The sequence below is a fragment of the Pinus tabuliformis genome, chromosome X, assembly GCF_031772625.1.
Source record: "Pinus tabuliformis cultivar Carrire ecotype Pingquan chromosome X, CPIR1, whole genome shotgun sequence".
NCBI classification, from domain to species: domain Eukaryota; kingdom Viridiplantae; phylum Streptophyta; class Pinopsida; order Pinales; family Pinaceae; genus Pinus; species Pinus tabuliformis.
Genome location: NC_142308.1, coordinates 341,020,285 through 341,040,401, shown reverse-complemented (window position 1 = coordinate 341,040,401; position 20,117 = coordinate 341,020,285). Strand labels below are relative to the sequence as shown.

General features: G+C 34.6%; 2 protein-coding genes across 2 annotated transcripts; both read left to right on the top strand.

Annotated features, from left to right (window-relative positions):
- The first annotated feature begins 416 nt into the window (after window positions 1-416).
- Window positions 417-10,430, top strand: LOC149139866 (xanthohumol 4-O-methyltransferase-like). The gene is made up of 3 exons (XM_089450842.1): window positions 417-546; window positions 9,933-9,997; window positions 10,110-10,430. Exons 1-3 carry the CDS (start codon window positions 417-419, stop codon window positions 10,428-10,430), a joined length of 516 nt encoding a protein of 171 aa, XP_089306968.1.
- Window positions 10,431-12,471: 2,041 nt separating this feature from the next.
- On the top strand, window positions 12,472-13,146 carry LOC149139865 (uncharacterized). Its single transcript, XM_089450841.1, has one exon. The coding sequence runs from the start codon at window positions 12,472-12,474 to the stop codon at window positions 13,144-13,146; it is 675 nt and encodes a 224-aa protein (XP_089306967.1).
- Window positions 13,147-20,117: the final 6,971 nt, after the last annotated feature.

Below are 20,117 nucleotides of genomic sequence, written 5' to 3'. Positions count from 1 at the left end.
CTCCCATCCCTTGGACAACTCGTGGGGAAGTAAGATCAAACTAGCGTCATGGCGGTTCTAGGCAGATGGTCGGAGCTCACCTGAGGTAACTTTTTGCTATGGAAATGCAGGGTATCCCCCCGGGTACAGAGTATCTCGCTATTTCTAGAGTGCTGAATTGCATCCTAGTCGAGGATGGATACCTGAGGGCCTTGCAAGGGCACACAGAAAGGGGTGTGTGATAAGGTGGATGATTAAATGGGACAGTGGTATGTTGATGGAAGCTGGACTAGCTAGTTGGACTGTAATAGTGGGCCACAAGAATCCTCCCCTCTTCAACGAAAAATGCTACAGGGTCTCCATTGGACCAGACATGGTTTGAATGTGGGGGCAATAATACCCTACAACACACACACAGCTAGTCCCTCAGCGCAGATATGGGAAGACAGTCAATGGGAACAGGGCACCAGAACCCTGTTAGGGAACGCAAAGCCCACAATGAGCCGAAGCGCAATTACTGCTGCATGGACAAGCTACTCCCAGATGGCAACAAAACCCGGATCTCTGGTAAGTACCCTCCGTTTCCAAGTTTTTGTCAAATCCCCTACCAGAAAAACACATTTGATTTGGGTACATGGAACCGATAGTGTGATGCATCTGAAGAACCTTATTTCTCAACAAGTTGGATATCCCACCAGTTTACAAAATTTGATACATGGGGGCAGAGCACTCCAGGACTCCAAGCCTCTTATGGACTACAAAATCGCACCTGTATCAACCATAATTCTCAATCTGAGACTAAGAGGTGGCGTGGCAGATAACAGTAAAAATCCTTATAGGGGAGAAGGAATTGGGAGTTGCTCAGCAAAAAGCGCAGAAACACATCAGGGGAAAAAAATGGAGGCCTATCTTTCAAAAACATTCTCCAGGGGAAAAATACATCCACAGCAACACCAAAACAAACAGGAATGGAACCAAGGCCATATATTGTGGAGCAACTGAATTATACCCCAGAATTAAACATATATATATATATATATATATATATATATATATATACCAGAAACAGATGAGCACTATACTATATTTGAAAAGCAAGCTATAATTTGTAGATTCAACTATTTTTGGCCCAAGCCTGTTGAGCTATTTCATTGGATTTTCACAAACTGGACTACACAATGTGAAATACATCTCTGCTCCAAGGGTTTCTTCATAGTGAACTTCCCTTCAGCAGAGGCTAGAGATATTATAATACAGGAAGGACCTTGGTTCTGGGGGTCCACGGATCTCTTCATCACACCATGGTTTCCATAATTTGATGCAAACACAATGGTTGTTTCAAGGATGCCAGTTTGGGTACGCTTGCACAACCTCCCAATACATCTTTGGAATCAACAAGTCCTTGAAGGAATCAGTAACACCATTGGGAGTTATATCAAAATGGAGACCTAAATATTGGAGGAAAGAATCTACACATTTGCACGAATTTGTGTGGAAGTAGATCTTAGCAGAGGGCTGCCAGATCGAATTCAACTGAAGCATAAACATAGGTGCTGGACACAGGTTGTAGATTATGAAAATATAGCATTTAGATGTAGAACTTGCCAACAAACAAGGCATCTACAAAACACGTGTCCAAAAGCCAAAAAAGACATGTGTAGGAAGAAGAAACCAGGGAAATAAGCCAAGGGATGACAATTTCCTCCACCACTCTTCGATGAGGAGGAGGAAGAGGATGTTGAACATGTTATACCCAATGATAACAATCAGATGAATAAAGAACCAGAAGCAGAGGATTTAAGTCCACAAGATCTGATGGGATCTCAGCAGGAAAAGATACCAGAAACAATGGATACTAGCGGAACCAAACAACAACACTTATCAGACACCTCAGACTCTGATAAAGACAACCCAAAACCTATGGCTAACACTTCACTAGCACTTGTATCTACATTACCGACTCAAGGGGAGTGGCGAAAGGTTGAGAAGAAAAAAGGGCGAAAAGCATGACTTTTCCCCACTTGTACATTATTTTCTTGCTTTCATGAACTTTGATTAGCAGTCAATGATTGCTGATGGAATGCGCCACAACATCTGCAACATGTAATTTTGTTTTAATTAATAAAATTACAATTTTTCTTTTGGAAAAAAAAAGGCAATAATCAATTCACAAACTAGTTAGTTGTAAATATATTGGAATTTCATCTATAATCATCCATTAGCTCCATCACCATTAATATATGTGATCCAATATGTGTGTGGAGGTGTTTATCCTTAATGATGTTAATAGATTGGTCCGTGTCTCATAGCAAACTTGCAATTAAAAGTGCATTAAAAATTATATTTCCAAAGATAATAAATCTCTAAAGGATGCGCAAGGCAACTCAATGTACCACCTCACTGCTACCCTTACCAGAGTTTGTTGGAAAAGACACAAGAAAATTAAGTCATTCATGAGGGATTTTGAAGTACAACACAGATGGAAAGTCATAACATGGTTCTTGGTGTCTCCCCCTATGTTTCCTTCAAACTTGGCAATGTCTAAAAGTATCTTTAACATTAGATGTTAGCTTTTAAAATAAATTATAGGTGATTTATAACGAAGGGCATCATTAATTTTTTTTAACTCTTATTACACTAGAAGTAATTTTAATTTGTCAATGTTATACACATATGCATATTTATTAATAATTAAAATGAATAATTAATTCCAATTTCTTTCTCTTCCAAAATACTTGAAAACATCAATTAGATATTGATTAAGATATAAATAAACATTGATAATTTACTATTTTTCACCATATAAATGGTGCATACAATTTTTGGTGCTTTATATCATTGTTCCCTTCATTTGCAACATACATGCATATAGTGTCGTCATTTATTACAACAAGTGTCATTACTGTCAAAGGGGATGCCTAAGGAAGAAATGATATCATTCATGAAGTAATATTGCAACCTAACCTCTTGCATTCCCTCATAAAATGAAGTCAAAGAGGTTTGAATTTTATTGAGATTTTGACAAGATTATGTTGTTCTAATGAGCTTATGGATATTATGGTTGGGTAATCCTCATTGAGAATTTTCTGATGGTATATCACACTCTGAAAAAATCCTCGCGGATGAGAAGTTATGCTATTTGAAGGTCAACATTGGGAAAAGGACCTAAACTATAGAGAAAAACCCAAAATCACCAAATTTGTTAGAAAATGTGCATCTTCTAGGCAGATCCATGGTTCAATTATCCAATCTACGATGGATAACAACTAAACATGTACGAGAGTTAACATAGTTTAAATTTGAGCATCTCTGCTAAGATCAGATGGATCAAATGGTAAGGTAAAGAATTGAACAACAAAGAATATGTCAAGTTTCCCTAAATTTAACCTTCCATGATGAGTCTGTCTCGTAGCGAATTGTTGCAACTATTGATTAGATGATGTGGCAGTGATGTGTCCCTCGTACACAATCAACTATGACGTGGCAATAAAGATAATGTGGCGCAGTTTGATGGGTTAGAGGAGATGGCATGCTAGCAAGGATGATGTGATATTGATAGGGCTTGACACATCATCAGGATGACATCAACATGATGATGTGAAACTTCTGGGGATTTCCATGTGGTAGGTATGAATGATGGTTTTTGGTTGGTCAAATAGTAAAAAATGGGTGACATGTTGCAACCCTCATAGGATGTCATGTTGCATGATGACAACATCATGATATCATGCTTACATCATCGCAAACGAACATGGACCCTAGCGACAACATCACATGGCATGGTCATAGGTCACCTAAGGGTAAGGCCCAAAGGCTTGAGGCACAAAGGTTAAGGACAAGGTTATGTTGAATGGACACATGCTGGCCTTGTATGATGAAACCTCTAGTCTGTAAGAGAAAACATGGGTCAAATGATATGAGCTCAAAACCATGCACCTCTTATAAATACATATGACCTCGATACAATCCAAGACACATTTAATTCAATGAACACATACCTTTGATTACAGGTTTGAAGGTCAATTGTTGTGGCGATGATATATTTGTGAAATTGTTTGGGTTCGATCAGTGGAAGGGATGAGCCCTCACATGGTTGTGTTTTATACAGAGTGTATGGTTATTAGTTTGAACTCAAATGAGTCATGACACGTTGATGGCTAAGTGTGATATGGTTCTGGACACCAATGTATTTATATATATGTTTTCTCTTAATAAGTAATGAATCATTGTGTAGATTAGTTGGTCATATGGATTGGTTTGTTTTGTGAAGGTCATGAGTTCAATTTTGGACAGATTTAGTCAAATTTTTTAATATGGGGTTAATTGCACACCTAATTTGACAATTCTGTTCAATAGTTAGACATTTTGTAGAACCCATAAAATGTTATTTTGTATAATGCACCCAAATGATGCCATTTTGTCACATGATTAATTTTTGTATAGTTCTATTTAGTGCTATATGATTTTTGGAGGTTTATGGGTTCATTTTAAGACCAAAATGGATTTTGAAAAAAGCATGATGGTTCGAGTTCAGTTATGAATAGTTCTAGAGGCATGAAAATCCTTGATGATGTAGTTTTGATGTTAATGTTATGTGTTTTTGGGGTTCATGAACTTGTTGCAATGAGTATTGTGTATATGACCACCATTGTTTTGAGTAGTGTTTTATGTGACCATGTTGATGAATAGGTGGTAACAAGTTATGGAAAAGACATAAGAGCATTATAACAAAAACAATTCATCAGTTTTAAGACTTATATTGATTGAAGAATAGGTGGATCTAGTTCAAAATATTCTGAAAAATGATCCACACAGAGTTGAAGAAGGAGGTGGGGGCCTCCGTCAGGTTGAAGCTTACAACTACTCTAAGCTTTCTCATCTTTGAAGTTGGGGCTTCAATCAGGTTGTAGTATGCAAGTGGCTGCATAAACTTTTTGCGGTTGGTGCCTCAATTGGGTTGTAGCATATAGTAAGTAGTTTCTTGCACATCTTAGGGGTGGGTGCCTCCAGTAGGTCAGCGCTTGCAAATCTATGTAATTAATTGAAGAAGAAGAAGAAGATTTTTTTGTTTTCTCTTGTAAGGGTTTCCACGTAAAAGCTTGTGTCCTCTTGTGTTGATGTGATGATGGCTTCTTGATGCATTTATTTATTTATTTTTATGCTGCAAATGGTTATGGTACATTGCTACATGATTATTTATTGATAAAATGTTTTGAAATGATATATTTTCTACCACACTGATTCAGACCTCACCCCCTGTTAGAATAATGGAGAAATTCTAGAATAAACATTATTAGGATTTGTTATGCATTGTTATTGTGTCATTGGGATTATTGGTCTTAATTATTTTTCATCCTATTTTTCAAGAGTCTGTTTAAATTCCTAGACTACAGTGTATTCCTATAAATATATTCAAATGCTAGTTTGGTGAATGTGAGTGAAAGTGAGGGACAACTTCTTAGTGTGTTGATTTTCTCACCTAAAGCCACATCATTGTTTGCATTACTTTTCTTTCCATTAATTTATATAGGATTGCATTCTTTCCTTTCTTTACATCTTCCTCCTCTTCTCAATTTAATTCCTCTTCTTCCTCCTCTCCCTCCTTTTTTTCCATCTTTTCTAATGGGGCATTGTCCTTTCGATATGATCGAATGGGTGGATCCTCACCACCTTCACGTTGAATTATTCTAGAGTTGAGGCCTTTCTATGGTTTCTAATCCCTTTCAATTTCCTTATTTATCTCTTTTATATTTCCAACTTTGAATTTGTTGTATTTATCATGGAAGGCCCCTTTTGGAATGGACTTGATTGTTTAGGCCCCTTGCACTAATAATTTATATTCCTACAAAATGTTGACCTAAACTGGCCAATGTTAGTCAATGATTATTTTGGATGAGGTTGTTTCACTTGAATTCTTAGACCATTATTGGCAAAATTCCAATAAACATGGCATATGCCACAGTTAAACATAAACTATTCATAATCTAGGTCTTACTATGACTCCAACCATCCATATAGATTTGTAATGCTTTTAGAAGCCCCTTCTATAGGTCTACTTCCACATAGATCCATGTGAAAAAGTATAAGTTGTGTTTTGGACATGCTTGATCAATAAATCAACCTAGCTTTATCCCAATATCTTTGAGAGCTATGAACCCATGATATCAAGTGGAGATGAAACAACCTAACCCAAATTGGGGCTAAAGAAGTATTTGCTTCTAGGTTGAATTTGAAAGACCATAAGATAAAAACATTCATTGGATTCTATGAAATATAGTTTAGATTGAAAGAGGAAATCACATTCCTCCTTATTGAGAAAAAGAGACAAAATATCCTTAGCTTGAAGAAAATGAAAGTATCTATGCATGAATCTTGGTTGACTAGTCCTACGCTATCCTACATTCTATAGCTTTTGGGTTAGGGAAAAGCAAAGCAAATTTTCAAATCCAAACACACCTAGACAAATTAAGAATATTTCATCTTGTTTATGAAGATGATAGATCTTTAATAAATTTCATTTGTGAAAACTAAATTCCTTTATTTAACATTAGGGTTCTAACCAAAACCTTAAATGCCTTTGCCTTTTATCGAATTTCAATTCAATTTTTCCTTCTACATGAAAACTTCTTAACAAACTTCTTAACAAGATCAAAACTCAAAACCCCATAGACAAAGAAATCCTTCACAGATAGGTTTTTATATTGTGTTTACAAATCTCTCATCATATAAACAAAGTAATAATTAAAACTCAAACTCCATATACAAAGAAATCCTTTACCAATAACATTTTATATTATGTTTTTAAATCTCTCAACCTATAAACAAAACGATAATTAAAATGTGAAAACTAAAGTAATAGTAATAATAATAATAATATTTTTAAAACCTAAAACATATAATATTATAAATATATAATCTCCAACCATTATACTTACCTACCTTCCTCGTAACTTTATATCTTTCTTTAATAAAAAAAAATGCAGTACACCGAATATAAAAACAAATTGGTGAACTTGACAAATGCAAGTCTTTATCAATCAATATCAACTCTATGTGGTAGACTTCGCATGTTTGAAGCTTGGGACTTGTAGATAATGAATTGCAGCGCAATATGCAGCGACTATATTAACTTCTATTTGACATCCATGTTGAGATTCTGTTGCATTCTTTCTATACCCACTAACACCCTAAGCAATGACTATATTAACCTCTATTTGACATCCACTATTTGACATCCATGTCGAGATTCAGTTTCATTCTTTATACACCCACTAACACCCTAACATACTATCTCGGGCCACTCTTTTGATAATGCTTACCAGTCATGAAAATGATTGCTTTTCACGTTGATTTGCTAGTAATATATATGAAAATGATTGTTTCTCGTTGATTTGATAATATTTAGGTGGATAGGCTTTCTTATGCATCAACAATCGTCAATACTTTTACTGTGCTCCGTTGGATTAGGTGAGACACTTTGAATCATTGATTTGAAGTGTTGCTGTTTTTTTCAAATATCTGTTGAATCGCTTTATTACTTTTTCCAATTTTTTTATATCACTCTGGAAAATATTTTTACTGCATTTTTCCTACCAGTTGCTGTTGCTGTTCTTCTTCCCTGGCTTTTGGCATTTATGAAGGCGAAGAAACCGCTAATAGCCGCTGCAAGATTCGCAGACATTGTATTTTAATTTGCAAAGGCTCGAAATGTGCACGAATGGCAAGGGATTTCTTAGGTTTGAGCTAATTTGCCAGATGTATGACCTAATCCAAACACATTTCGAATAACCACGGATACCCTGCAAATTTCAAGATATTTTCAGAAAAGAAGAGGTGAAAGAAAATAATATTTTCCTTTTTGCTGGTTCCGTGGTAAGAAGAACGTAAATGTTCCTTCGGTTTCACAATTTTCATGGTATTGCAGAAATGTGAACCGGCTTTACGCAAAGGCGATTAACAGTGGACGAAATTTGCAAATGACGAGATTGGTAGAAGGTGAAATCGTTAGTCTGTCAACTAAAGGTTAATTGCATTGTTTTGATTTGGGAGATTTTTTTGAATACTTTAATTTCAATTCATTATTACCTTCTTCTTTTAAATTTTAATTCAAGCAAGTACGATATTTGACTTTGGACGGACCTATATCGAGTTTGTGGCATTAAAGTTAAATTTCTTAGCTTAGAAGTAGTCTTTAACATTGCATCTTATTATTATTTTTGTTATTTTATTTTCTGGAAAGGCATTCGTTATGGTTAATTAAATAGTTTCTTCATCATTTTTTTCAATACTCTACATTGCATTGGCTTGCCTTGTTTCTTGTTCAAGTTTATTTTCTTTGTTGCATGGCCATGCATTTTGGATTTTACAGTGTTTTATTTTTATTGTGTTTTTCCTCTGTTTTGAATTTAATTTATGTTTTTTTTAAAAGAGTGTTTTCATGGTTTATCTTGGCTATTCTATTTTGTTGCTGTTATGTTGAGCAGAAGAATGGATAGAGATGCAATTCTTGATCCATTGGAATGAAATTCTCGAATTTTTTTATGGATAGAAGCATGTATGCTTTTGGTTTTCAATATCTATGGGTTTTACTAATAAATTTGTACAGGGAAAAGTAGCGTGGTAGATAATGGCTATGCACGGAACCCAATTTTTTCAACAGTTTCAACCCATTGTTTCTTTATAACAGTGAAGCTGTGGAAAAATCGCAAAGGCTTTAACAGTAGAGGTAGTGCTTTTATTTTATTTGGCAGTTTTTGCTGAATGGTTTTTCCCTACCTATTAATTTTGCAACAGGGGAAGAGAAGAGTTCGCCATGGAGGGATAATATAATATGAGAAGCTTCGATTTCTGAATCTGTTTTCTTTTCTCTCGCTTGTTTCTTATTTCTTTATCCATCAAAATCTACCATAGATGTGTATTTTGTCTCTCAAATCTTTCTAACACGGTATTTGAATGGCCTACCGTGAATCTGGACAGGTGAAACAACCCGCAAGCCAATAATACGCGTGCAAAAGGATGTTTGTACACCACTTTGCGGCATTCATTTTATTAGGTAAGGTGAGTAGCAATTCTTCTTTTCTCAAAGAGAGAAATCATTCGGTCATTTTCAGTTCGCTCTCTGCAAATTCTATCAACTCAATCATTTCTTGTTTAATTACTTGTTATTTTGCTCAATACCATCAGTTGAATGTCCAGAACCTATATTTATGGAGATGACCCATGTAAATAGGTAGATGAGAATGCCCAAGTAAACAGTTAAGCCGGTAGAAGATAAGGGTTAACATTAATTGATTAATTTGTTCAGTATTGTCCTATATATATGCACCATGGCATTTTTACCTTATTTTGTTGTAGGGAGCTGTAGCTGTTTTTCCGTATTCTTGATATAGTAGGGAAGGTTAAACCGTTTTTATTTATTATTTCACGTAGTTTTAAGTTTTTTGCATAGGGTAGCAATAATTGTCCAATGGGCGATATCGACAAATCACATGGAAGGCACAAGTGTCAAAAGGAAATATGAATTATTAATTTGCAATTTAAAAGCATGGTGAAAAACAAATATGCCAGGGATCTTGGGGTTATGTTGGTAGTCAATCTTCAACCAAACTTGAAAAAAAAATGTCATATTTAAAATCACAAGGTTGTGCGGCCTTGTTTGACGTTTCAAACATCAAATCATCATGCTAATTTCTCGTTTTTGTTCATGCTAATTTAATAATCCTATCAGCTTTTCGAAATTTGACTTCCATTCTCTGATTTTCCTCGAGAGGCTGGGCTTGCAGAGGATACAATCGAGGCAATGCTGTAGCATTATCCTTCCATCAGAGGCATCAACTACGACCTCCCTCATGTCATGGCCACTGCTCCCCATCTCCCAGGTTACTAACAACACCTTTGCTTCATCAATGGTATATATGCATAACAATCTTATACATATAAATGTATGTAAATAGGTGTGGAGCACATGGGCAGAGACATGTTTGAAACCGTGCCCTCTGCGGACGCCATATTCATGAAGGTAAGTCTTGAACTTACTGAGCTGTCATGTAATTCAATTAGAATGAGTTGAGAGCGCGTTTTGACTATACAATTTGTTTGTGCGATGTCATCAGTGGATCATGCATGACTAGGGCGATGAGGACTATATCAAGATACTAAAGAGCTGTAGAAAGGCGATCCCCGAGACGAGGAAGCTCATTATTGTTGACGTAGTAGCGCTGGACTCTAATCACAAAGGCGATGATAATAATAATGGTGGCCAGAAAGAGAAGCCGGTTCTGGATCCTAATTTAGTTCTAGTATTTGATCTGGTAATGGTGGCGCACTACTCTGGTGGGAAGGAAAGAACAGAGAAAGAATGGAAGAAGATTTTATTAGAAGGTGGATTCGGTCGTTATAAAATAATCACCGTTCCTGATTTCCAATCTGTGATTGAAGTGTTTCCTTCTTGATTATCTGCTCTTTATGGGCTCATTTTTAGTATTTACAATGTTAAAATGCAATCAAATTATTGTATTTACAAAATAAACGAAGATTTATCAAGGTATTATGGAGACATGAAACATCGGTAGCTAGTGATTTTCTTTAGTCTTACCTTGCACTCTTGAGAAGACAATGCATCAATGGGTCACGGAACACTCCTCATCTCCTTCGGAGACATGGAGGATCCGTAGATAGTGCCGTCCTTTCATCTTACCTTTCTCTGAGTAGATAATGTATTAACGAGTCAGGGGTTTTTGTTTTTCGTGGTTCTGTTATGGCTCATGAATGGATGTGTTTATGGATTGAAATTTAAGGAAAATATGGGTTTACTATAGCATATGAATGGAATGTATCCAAGCATTGAAATTTCAGAAGTTGGGTTTATTGTGCATATGAAATGGCATGTGTTCATGCTTTTGAAATTTTACTCACACAAAAAAAAAGATGGATTTCGTATTGCATATGAATGCAATGTATTTTTCTTATATGCTTGGCCATCTATAGAGGTTTCTTGATTTTGGGTAATTAACTTAACCTCTTGATTTTGGGTAATTAACTTACTCTAAAATGAAATAAGACATTCAATGTGTTCCTTGTAATATAGATATAAACAAAACATCTAAAGAAAAGTAATTACACAATGATCCAGTCCAAAAATACAAGGTTTTCCACAAACCAATTAACTCTTCTAGAAAAATTCAACAATCTCAATTTAATAATCCTATCGGCCTCTCTTTGTACCTTCTGGGACAATTGCTAGTATATATTACATCTATAAAAGCATTGTGTTTTCTCCATACTATTTTATTTTCATGTACATGAAAGAATTGCTTACCGCGTTGATATTATAATAGTTGTAACCCTCGTAGTTCGTTCATCGTTTGATGACCATCGCTACTATTATAATGGCTATAACATAAGATATTGTGTATGCACGTTTGTTGTGCTTCCTCAAAGGTGCGAAAGAACCGCTACCTCGTATCATTTTATATTATTATTAGTTTTGTAACTTTGTTGTAGCGTTGTTGTTAATTAAATTGATAATAAAGAAGCTTATTCTCAACTGTTATTATTATTTTAAAATAATATATTTATTTAAAATAATTTATTGATAATTTATAAAGAAATAGGTTTTCATTATTGCAATATGTTAATGGGTTTTGATTTTTTAACTAATTTAAGATAAGATCTGGTCAATTATTTTTTATTTTAAAATGAAAATGTGATTTTAAGTTAAATAGTATGTCCAAGAAAGTCAATAATCTCATTAAGATTACATTAATTTGAGTTAGGTGTGTTTTTATATTTTTTAATTTTAATTTCATATGAAAAACTAAATATTAGTGTTTGATAGTTTATTACGCAGTAAAGCGTTTCCCTCTGAAATGGACTCTCCCAAATGCCTTTCTGTCCTAATCGTAGCCGTTAGATCTTTTGTTAGACAATTGAACAAAAATCAGCTGTCTAAGTTAATAAAAAAATGTTTTAAAACAATAAAAACCTTAAAAAGAGTTATTAGGGCAATGAACAATGCCCTCCGCTTGACATCTGTGCGCTTTTTACGGAGGAGTTCCAGATAGAGTCCGTTTTATGGAAATGAACTCCAGCGCTGGCGAAGCCTTTTCGTGGCCTCAAGGATGGCGTTAAAGTCCCTTTTGTTGGTGAAATCAGGTGGGTATTTTTGATGGAGGCAGTGAAAGTATGGCTGCGAAATCCGAAGAATTTGGCATTGTTAATATGGGGTATTGTTGTGGCAGTATTTGGAGGTATTCTTTTTTTGGTTCTAGTTGGCTTTCTTAACAGGGTCGTGCCTAAAAAGAGTGAGAGGGATTCCTGGTTTGAGGTCAATAATCAAATTCTAAATGCGCTTTTTACCATGATGTGCCTTTATCTACACCCACAGCGTTGTTATCATCTTCTACTTCTCATTAGATGGAAACCAGAGGACATGTCAATATTAGAAAGGTCTACTGTAAAAATGAGACTTACAAACCTCATGAGTGGGCACACATGATGGTAATTGTGCTACTTCTGCAAATAAATTGTTTTGCGCAGTATGCGCTCTGTGGTCTGAATTGGGGCTATAAGAGATCACAGCGTCCGGCTATTGGAGTGGGTTTGTGCATTTCTGTTGCAATAGGCGCCCCTGTTGCAGCTGGTATTTATCTTATCCTGAGTCCTCTTGGGAAAGATTACGAAGCCGAAGGTGATTTGGAGACTACGGTTATAAGTATCACTGATGCAGATGTTATTAGGATAGATGATAACTCTGTGAAAAACAAATCTACATACGCGCGGCTTGAGAAGAAATACTCTCTTCTTAAAAGAGGTAGTAAAAGAATGGAACCTAAACCAGAATGGCAGGGAGGTCTATATGACTACTGGAGTGATTCGTCTGTTGCATTTTTTCCAACATTTTGTGGGTTCTGTGTTTTTGGGTGGAATATGGATAGACTGGGGTTTGGGAACATGTATGTGCACATAGTGACCTTCATTTTGTTGTGCATGGCCCCTTATTGGATCTTCACCTTGGCTGTTGTCAATATTGATAATGAGAATATTCGGGAAGGTCTTGGTATCACTGGGATCATTCTTTGCGTGTTTGGGCTTCTGTACGATGGGTTTTGGAGGATTCAGATGCGGAAGAGGTTTGGCTTACCTGGAAATGGCTGCTGTTGTGGGTAGCCTAATGTGACAAATCTAATGCAGTGCCTTTTCTACGGTGTTTGTTCTCTCTGTCAGGAGGTTCACATTGGAAATTTCTATGAGGTCTGTGAGGATAAACTCTATTCTAAAAAATATCTTGGCCAAGATTCACAAGACCTGAGAGATGCTTCACCGAGTTTGGCTCCGTTGGGTCATGAACCAGGATCACCAGCTTTGAATTCACCCTCTTGGGTCAAATCAGACATGTCACCAAATTTGAATGCTCAAGCTTCAGTGTCGCCAGTTTTGAGTCCAATGCATTATTCCATTGAAAAGTCTCTTCCTCCACAGTGTATGCCCCTTGTGTGGGAAGGGTCGACATTTCCTTTGTCTAACTTTCTTTCAGCGAAAACTCATATTACGATTTCTCCATATTCAGAATCAGCGGATGCACATAATGTGGCAGCTCAAATAGAAAATCTAAAGAGGGAGGGCTATCCAATGAATGCATCCATTCCCCAAAGACTCGAAAAATAAGAATAGGGAATTAACGCAATCATACTCAGGCTATGGTTGATGGCTGGAAGGTTAAATTGAATTACCCTGGAAACTTGTCCAGTATTAAGATGCATCTAGACATTGACTTGTTCTGTAGCTTTCTGCAGTGCCCATTGTTACAGTTTACACTTCAGGTTTGGTTGATTCTTTTCTTTATTCGATAAAGTGGTTAGATAGAAACGTTCATTGGCATTGTTCTTTAGTCCATGAAACCTTACCTTACTTAGAAGGTGTTGATTGGTGCAGGAACAACATTTCGAGCTTTACAGATCATCCATCCATCTTTTATGTTGCTCCACGGATTGTGAAAGTAAGAAATGTGAGATAAGAGCAGTGAACAGTTCCTCACTGATGTATATTTGTTTGCAAATACGCAGAATATGAGATTCTGATTTTTAACTGTGTTGATGCAATTTGATTTTTCTTTCTCATCTAAATTATCTAACTGAATCCTCTGTAGTGAGTTAGTAATATATTTTGGGACAAATTGCATTACCTGTACTGAACCACATCCTAACATGGAATATTGACCGTGTATGGTTTGCATTTATGTTCTGTACATTCAAATTTACATGATTTATGGTTCTATGGACAAAGTTGGATAGTTCTTTCTAATTCTTGATCACTATGTGGATCCAATACATTGAACTTGGAGCATTGCTGACAAATGAAGAGGATTTTAAAAGAAAAATTATGCCTTCATCTGATCTACAACCTATGAGGGAAATTTTACTTCTATCTAGCTCAGGCTACCTCTCCATAAAACACTACCTTTTGGTAGCAAAAGTGGAAAAAGGCAAACCTCTAGAGCTGGAGGCGAATGAAGAGGAGCAGGGCAAACTTTCAAGAGCTGGGAGGGAATGAAGGGGAGCAGTGAGAGTCTAACACAGGTGCACTAAAAGTGAGTCATGTTCGACCCAAGGAGACAAGGATGAGTTGGTCTGGTGATTCTCTACCCCCAGACTCGGTTTCAATGCAATGCAATGTTTGTTAACAGATCGGCCTGATGTAATCTAATGGCAGTGGAAACCACTTTGGAAAATCAAGTCCCCACTAAAAGCATGAAGCAAGGATCTTCATGTGGCTGGCCATATAGAACAAGGCCCTACTCTGTGTAAGTACTACATGGTACAGAAGAGGATTGGACATGGGCCAAGTCGATGTACTTTATACAAGTTGGATGAGGAAGCTATAGGAGATCATCCTGCCCATATTCTTCCCCATTGTGGGCTGGAATGGATAGCTTGATATGGGTAGGAGGTGCTGGGCAAGGTGAAACTAAAGTAGTAAATTTTACACAGTGGCAGTAGAAGCCAGATTTAAAAGAATTCAAAGCTTTACTCTTGATAGTTGGGAATTTGGTTTGCAAGGAACGTTGACACTTTTGAAGGGAGATTCATCCCACCTTTCCAGTGTGCATCCCAACACAGATTTATATTTGCTAGTTATATAAGTCTTCCCAAAGCAATGCTTGAGAGGCAGCCTTTTCACGATTTTGACGGAACAAGCCAAGGATCTCCTCCCAAATATAAATATAAAGCAAGTGGCGTAATTTTTTTTTAAGACACCCACTTTTTCAGGGTCAAGGCCAGTTTGGGAGAGGAATTTGACAGTTATGCTGAGCTCCTTGCTTTGAAATTACTTATTAATATACTTTGTAAAAAGGGGTTCAAGTTTCAGATTTTTGGTGGTAATAAATTCGATGAAGGGTGAATTTACAATGGGGAAATGGTCTTAATTTTGATTTTTGATGAGTTAAAAGGTCGATTTCTGACTCCATTTCTTTTTTCATCATGCCTACAGAGAACTCAACTCTGAAATTGATCTCTGGTGACTCAATTGGTGGTAATAATTTGGATGAAGGATGAATTTAGAATGGGGATCTGTTCTGAATTCAATCTCTGGTGACTCAATTGATGGTAATAATTTGGATGAAGGGTGAATTTAGAATGGGGATCTGGTCTTAATCCTGATCTTTGATAAGTTAAAAGGTCAATTTCTGTTTTTAACTCCATTTCCTTTTTAACAAATCATGTTTATGGAAAACTCCACTCTGGAAACGATGTCTTTCTAAAGCAGGACTATAGATTTTCGTAGCTGGTCTGTTTTAGAAGTTAAGGATGGGCAAGCTATTTCAAAATGCATTCTTTCAGTCTTGTGACTCACAGTAGCTAGAAGTCGCTTCCAAATTGGTCCTGATCCTCTGTTATATATACTCGTGGGCAAAAGCTCCTGATATTATTTAATGGCTCATGTTTGACAGCTTAATTCCCTTTGTTACAAGATGAATGCCATATGCTGGGAGAGTTGTGATTTCTCTTTTTCAAAAGTTATCCTTTTCTTTGGATGTCATATCATGGGGATATTAATGTGATTTTGATGAGATTTTTGAACCTGTTTTGACAATTTGTGATTTTTATGAGCAATATTAGGATCACACTGTAGGCTCTCTTTGGACAGATCTTGAGCCTACTCGGGCATAAAATTCTAGCAGGGAATACTCTTGAAATGCTTTGTGCATATGCAGAAAGTAAAGCTAAGCTATTTTAACATTTGACCATTTATTCATGGAACAGATTTACTAATTAATAGTTGGTCCTTATTAAGGAACTTCAATCAGGATGACACGCCTTCCATCTCTCACTACACTGTTAATGCCCACTTTGGCCTAGGAGATTATATTTCAAAACATTTCTAGCTTCATAGGGCAAGGAAAAAATTACATCTCTTCCTTCCTTAAGAGCTTAAACCACCTGCCCGGTTGCATGATATTGTTCACACGACCGATAATTTCCATAATCATTTGACAATCTTATTGTCCAAAATCAATTCTTTGTTGAAGGCGTAAGATAAGATTCATATATTTTCTTGATTTTCCAAATATTTTAAAAATGATCAAAAGATATATATTTTTAATTTTTTAATTTTTGTTTCTTAAATATTTAAAAAAAAAAATCAAAAAGTCAAATTTTGATTTTCTAAATATTTAAAAAATATCAAAAGTCAAATTTTGAGGTAAAGAAATCTTTTACTTTACAATGAATTTAATGCACAGACAAATATGATGTCTTTACAAATGAATCTCATCTCTTTTATTAATAAATATGATGTCTTTACAAATGAATCTCATCTCTTTTATTATAAATAGGATTTTTTTATTATAAATAGGATATGTCTATATAAATGAATCTTATCTCTTTTTATTATAAATAGGAGAATATGAAAATATTTTTTTATTATAAATGAATTTAATGCAGAGTTAGGAGAATATGAAAATATTTTTTTTATTATAATGAATTTAATGCAAAGTCAAATATGATCTCTATACAAGTGAATCTCGTTTACTTTATGGTCTAAAATCAATTTTTTTGTTCTTGTTGTTGAAGGCATAAGAAAAGATTCATATTTTTTTTTATTTTCTAAATATTTTAAAAATATCAGAATATATATATTTTTTATTTTTTAAATATTTTAAAGAGATGGAAATTCAAATTTTGATTTTCTAAATATTTTGAAAATATCAAATGGGAAATCTTTTTTTTACAATAAATTTAATGCAAAGACAAATATGATATTTATATAAATGAATCTCTATCTCTTTTATTATAAATAGGAGAAATGAATCTCTTTTATTATAAATAGGAGAATAGGAGACAGTGCCACATGATGTAACCTATCAGTAGGTCAATATAGTCCTAATAAATAAAGTAATAATAAATGCTTATTAGAGTTTTAACCGTCCTCATCTTTTAAAAATGTTTGGCCTTTAGAGTTTGTAATTGAGATTGTGTCTTCAACTTAATCATAATAAATAAAGTAATAATAAATCTTTATTAGAGTTTTAATATAGCCCTCATCTTTTAAAAATGTTTTGCCTTTAAAGTTTGTAATTGAGATTGTGTCTTCATGAACCGTTCATTTTCCATTTAGCCTTTTCAAAATGCATGTTCTTCCACTGATTTTAGCTTTTCAATTCTATTCTAAAGTGATATAGAATGCTGATCTATAACTTTTTCTAATCTAAGATCAATTTTTATTCTTCATACAATTTTAGAAGTTTTGTTTGCACTAGCATAGTTTATCTCAAAACCTTTTTTTAGACAATATACATCCTATGAATGTGGGAACACAAATCTAACTGATATGCCACTTGTCCAATCCTATGAATAATCTTGTAGATTTCTATTAAATTTTGTAGCTATGTTTTTTTTTCTTCTTTTGCTTGAATATAAATTGTTTGTAAGGTTGTAGTCTCAAAAATACCCAATCAATTTTATGAAATTGTTCTTCATTTACGTGTTGATTTGCTTCTTGTTTTGCGTTATTTGAAGGTTTTACTTGAGAATTGTTAAAGTTTCTAGTCTTTTCCATTTGTAACTCTATTGCATGTACTTTGGACTTATCTTGCAAAAAGTATGGGATACTAGGAGATGTATATCTATAAATGACCTCAAATGGGGACATTTTAGTAGATGTGTGATAGGTGGAATTATATGACCATTTTGCCAAAATCAACTACTTCATCCATTGAGTTTTCTTATCTAAATCATAACATCGTAGATAACTCTCTAAACATGTGTTAACTATTTTTATTTGACCCTTTGTTTGTGAATAAAACTTTGAACTCATATCTAGTGTTATTCCACTCATTTTTCATAATCCTTTTAAAAAGTTAATGAATTTTGGGTCTCTTTCACTTACTATTACTTTTGGAAAACCATGAAGTTTATGAACTTCTTTCATGAACACTTTTGTTTCTTGGCTTGTTATATATGCACTTTGAATTCCAAAAATGTGCATATGTTGTGAGTCTATCAACAAGCACAAAAATGACGCCCTTGCCTTTAAATTTTGGTAACCTTGAAATGAAGTCTATTGATATCTCTTCCATCTTTGATTAAGTATGTGTAATGGCAAAAGTAGCCTTGGAGATTTTATTGTCTCCCCTTTATTTTTTTACAAGTTTTTGAATATCTTTCTTTATTCATTAAAAAAAATGATCTTTTGATATGTTTTAAGAAACCTTGCATGTCTTGGATCTTGGATCATGTAATTCTCTTAATATTTGTTGCCTCAACTATGATTAAGGGTATGAAAACATTCTACCCTTGTATACTAAAGTATATCTCCCCTCCACTCACAATGCTCCATATAGTTCATCCCTTTATCCATTGTGTTTTTTGTTTAGAACTGTTGTCAGTGTTCCATTTATGGTGAGCTTTTGCTAGCCACTTATGGATAGAATGTGTATTAGAATACAAACTTCAGGTTTCTTTTATTTTATAAAGAACATTTGCTACTACATTGTCCTTCCATTTTCTGTAGATTATTTCAAAATCAAACCCTTGTGCTTTTGCTACTCTTCTACTGACCATATTTGCTCCAAAAAGTACTTTAGGATATCATGGTTTGTCTTGACTTTAATGTTCTCCTAATGAGACACTGTCATCATTTTTTATTGCATGTAAAATTGCTTCTATTTCTACTACATGTTGATTTCACCAAGTCTTTTCCCTTGAATTGTTTGCTTTCAAAAACCAATAGTCTTCCTTTTGTGTCAATATTTCTCTAATTTCTTGTCCTTATGCATAATGTTTTTTTGTGAGTGTTTTACAAAACTTAGGCATTGACAATACTGGTATAGAAGACATGCACTTGATCTTAAAAAAAGATACCACTATATCAAATTAAGAAAATAAACCATTCCAAAAATAACTTCTAGAACACAAATAATACTGTGAGTTCTTGGTCATGCCTTTAGGGTTGACTAATGCTTCTACTTTTCAAAGCCTTATGATCAAATTTTTTGGCCCCATCTTGAAAAAATTGTGTTGGTTTTCTTTGATGATATACTTATCTATAGAAAATAATAGGAAGACCACATTAACCATGTGGATAAAGTTCTACAAATTCTCAAGAACAATTAAATATATGTAAAAATATCCAAATGTCCTTGTGGGAAACAAGAAGTAGAGTATTTAGGTCATATCGTTTCAAAGGAAGGAGTTAAAATGGATCCTCAAAAGATCCAATCCATTACAAAATGACATTTTCTCAAGAACATCAAGAGTCTTAGGGGATTTTTGGGACTTCAAAGATATTATTAAAAATTTGTTAAAAATTATGCACACATTACAAACCCACTCACATCTCTCTCTAAGAAAAAAAATATTTGTATGGAATTATGAGACTACTTTGGCATTCCATTTAAATTTCATAAAATAAAGTTTAACCACAACTCCCTTGCTACCCTTTCTATTTTATGATAGTTGATGGCTTGAGAAGGTCTAGATTTTAACTCTTTGCCATTCATATTGAATTCCTCTCAATTCAAATCTCATGAATAATTCATTGTAGTTTGTAGAAATTTTACCTAATGTTCACAACCATGGAATCCATAGAACATCTACACCTCCAATGGAAATGGCATACATTAGGCTTACCAAATTATA

Coding starts and splice junctions, on each gene's coding strand:
- LOC149139865 (XM_089450841.1), top strand. CDS start 12,472: ATGATGGTAATTGTGCTACTTCTGCAAATAAATTGTTTTGCGCAGTAT.
- LOC149139866 (XM_089450842.1), top strand. CDS start 417: ATGGGAAGACAGTCAATGGGAACAGGGCACCAGAACCCTGTTAGGGAA. Junction 547..9,932: donor CAACAAAACCCGGATCTCTG/GTAAGTACCCTC, acceptor GTATGTAAATAG/GTGTGGAGCACATGGGCAGA. Junction 9,998..10,109: donor CGGACGCCATATTCATGAAG/GTAAGTCTTGAA, acceptor ATGCATGACTAG/GGCGATGAGGACTATATCAA.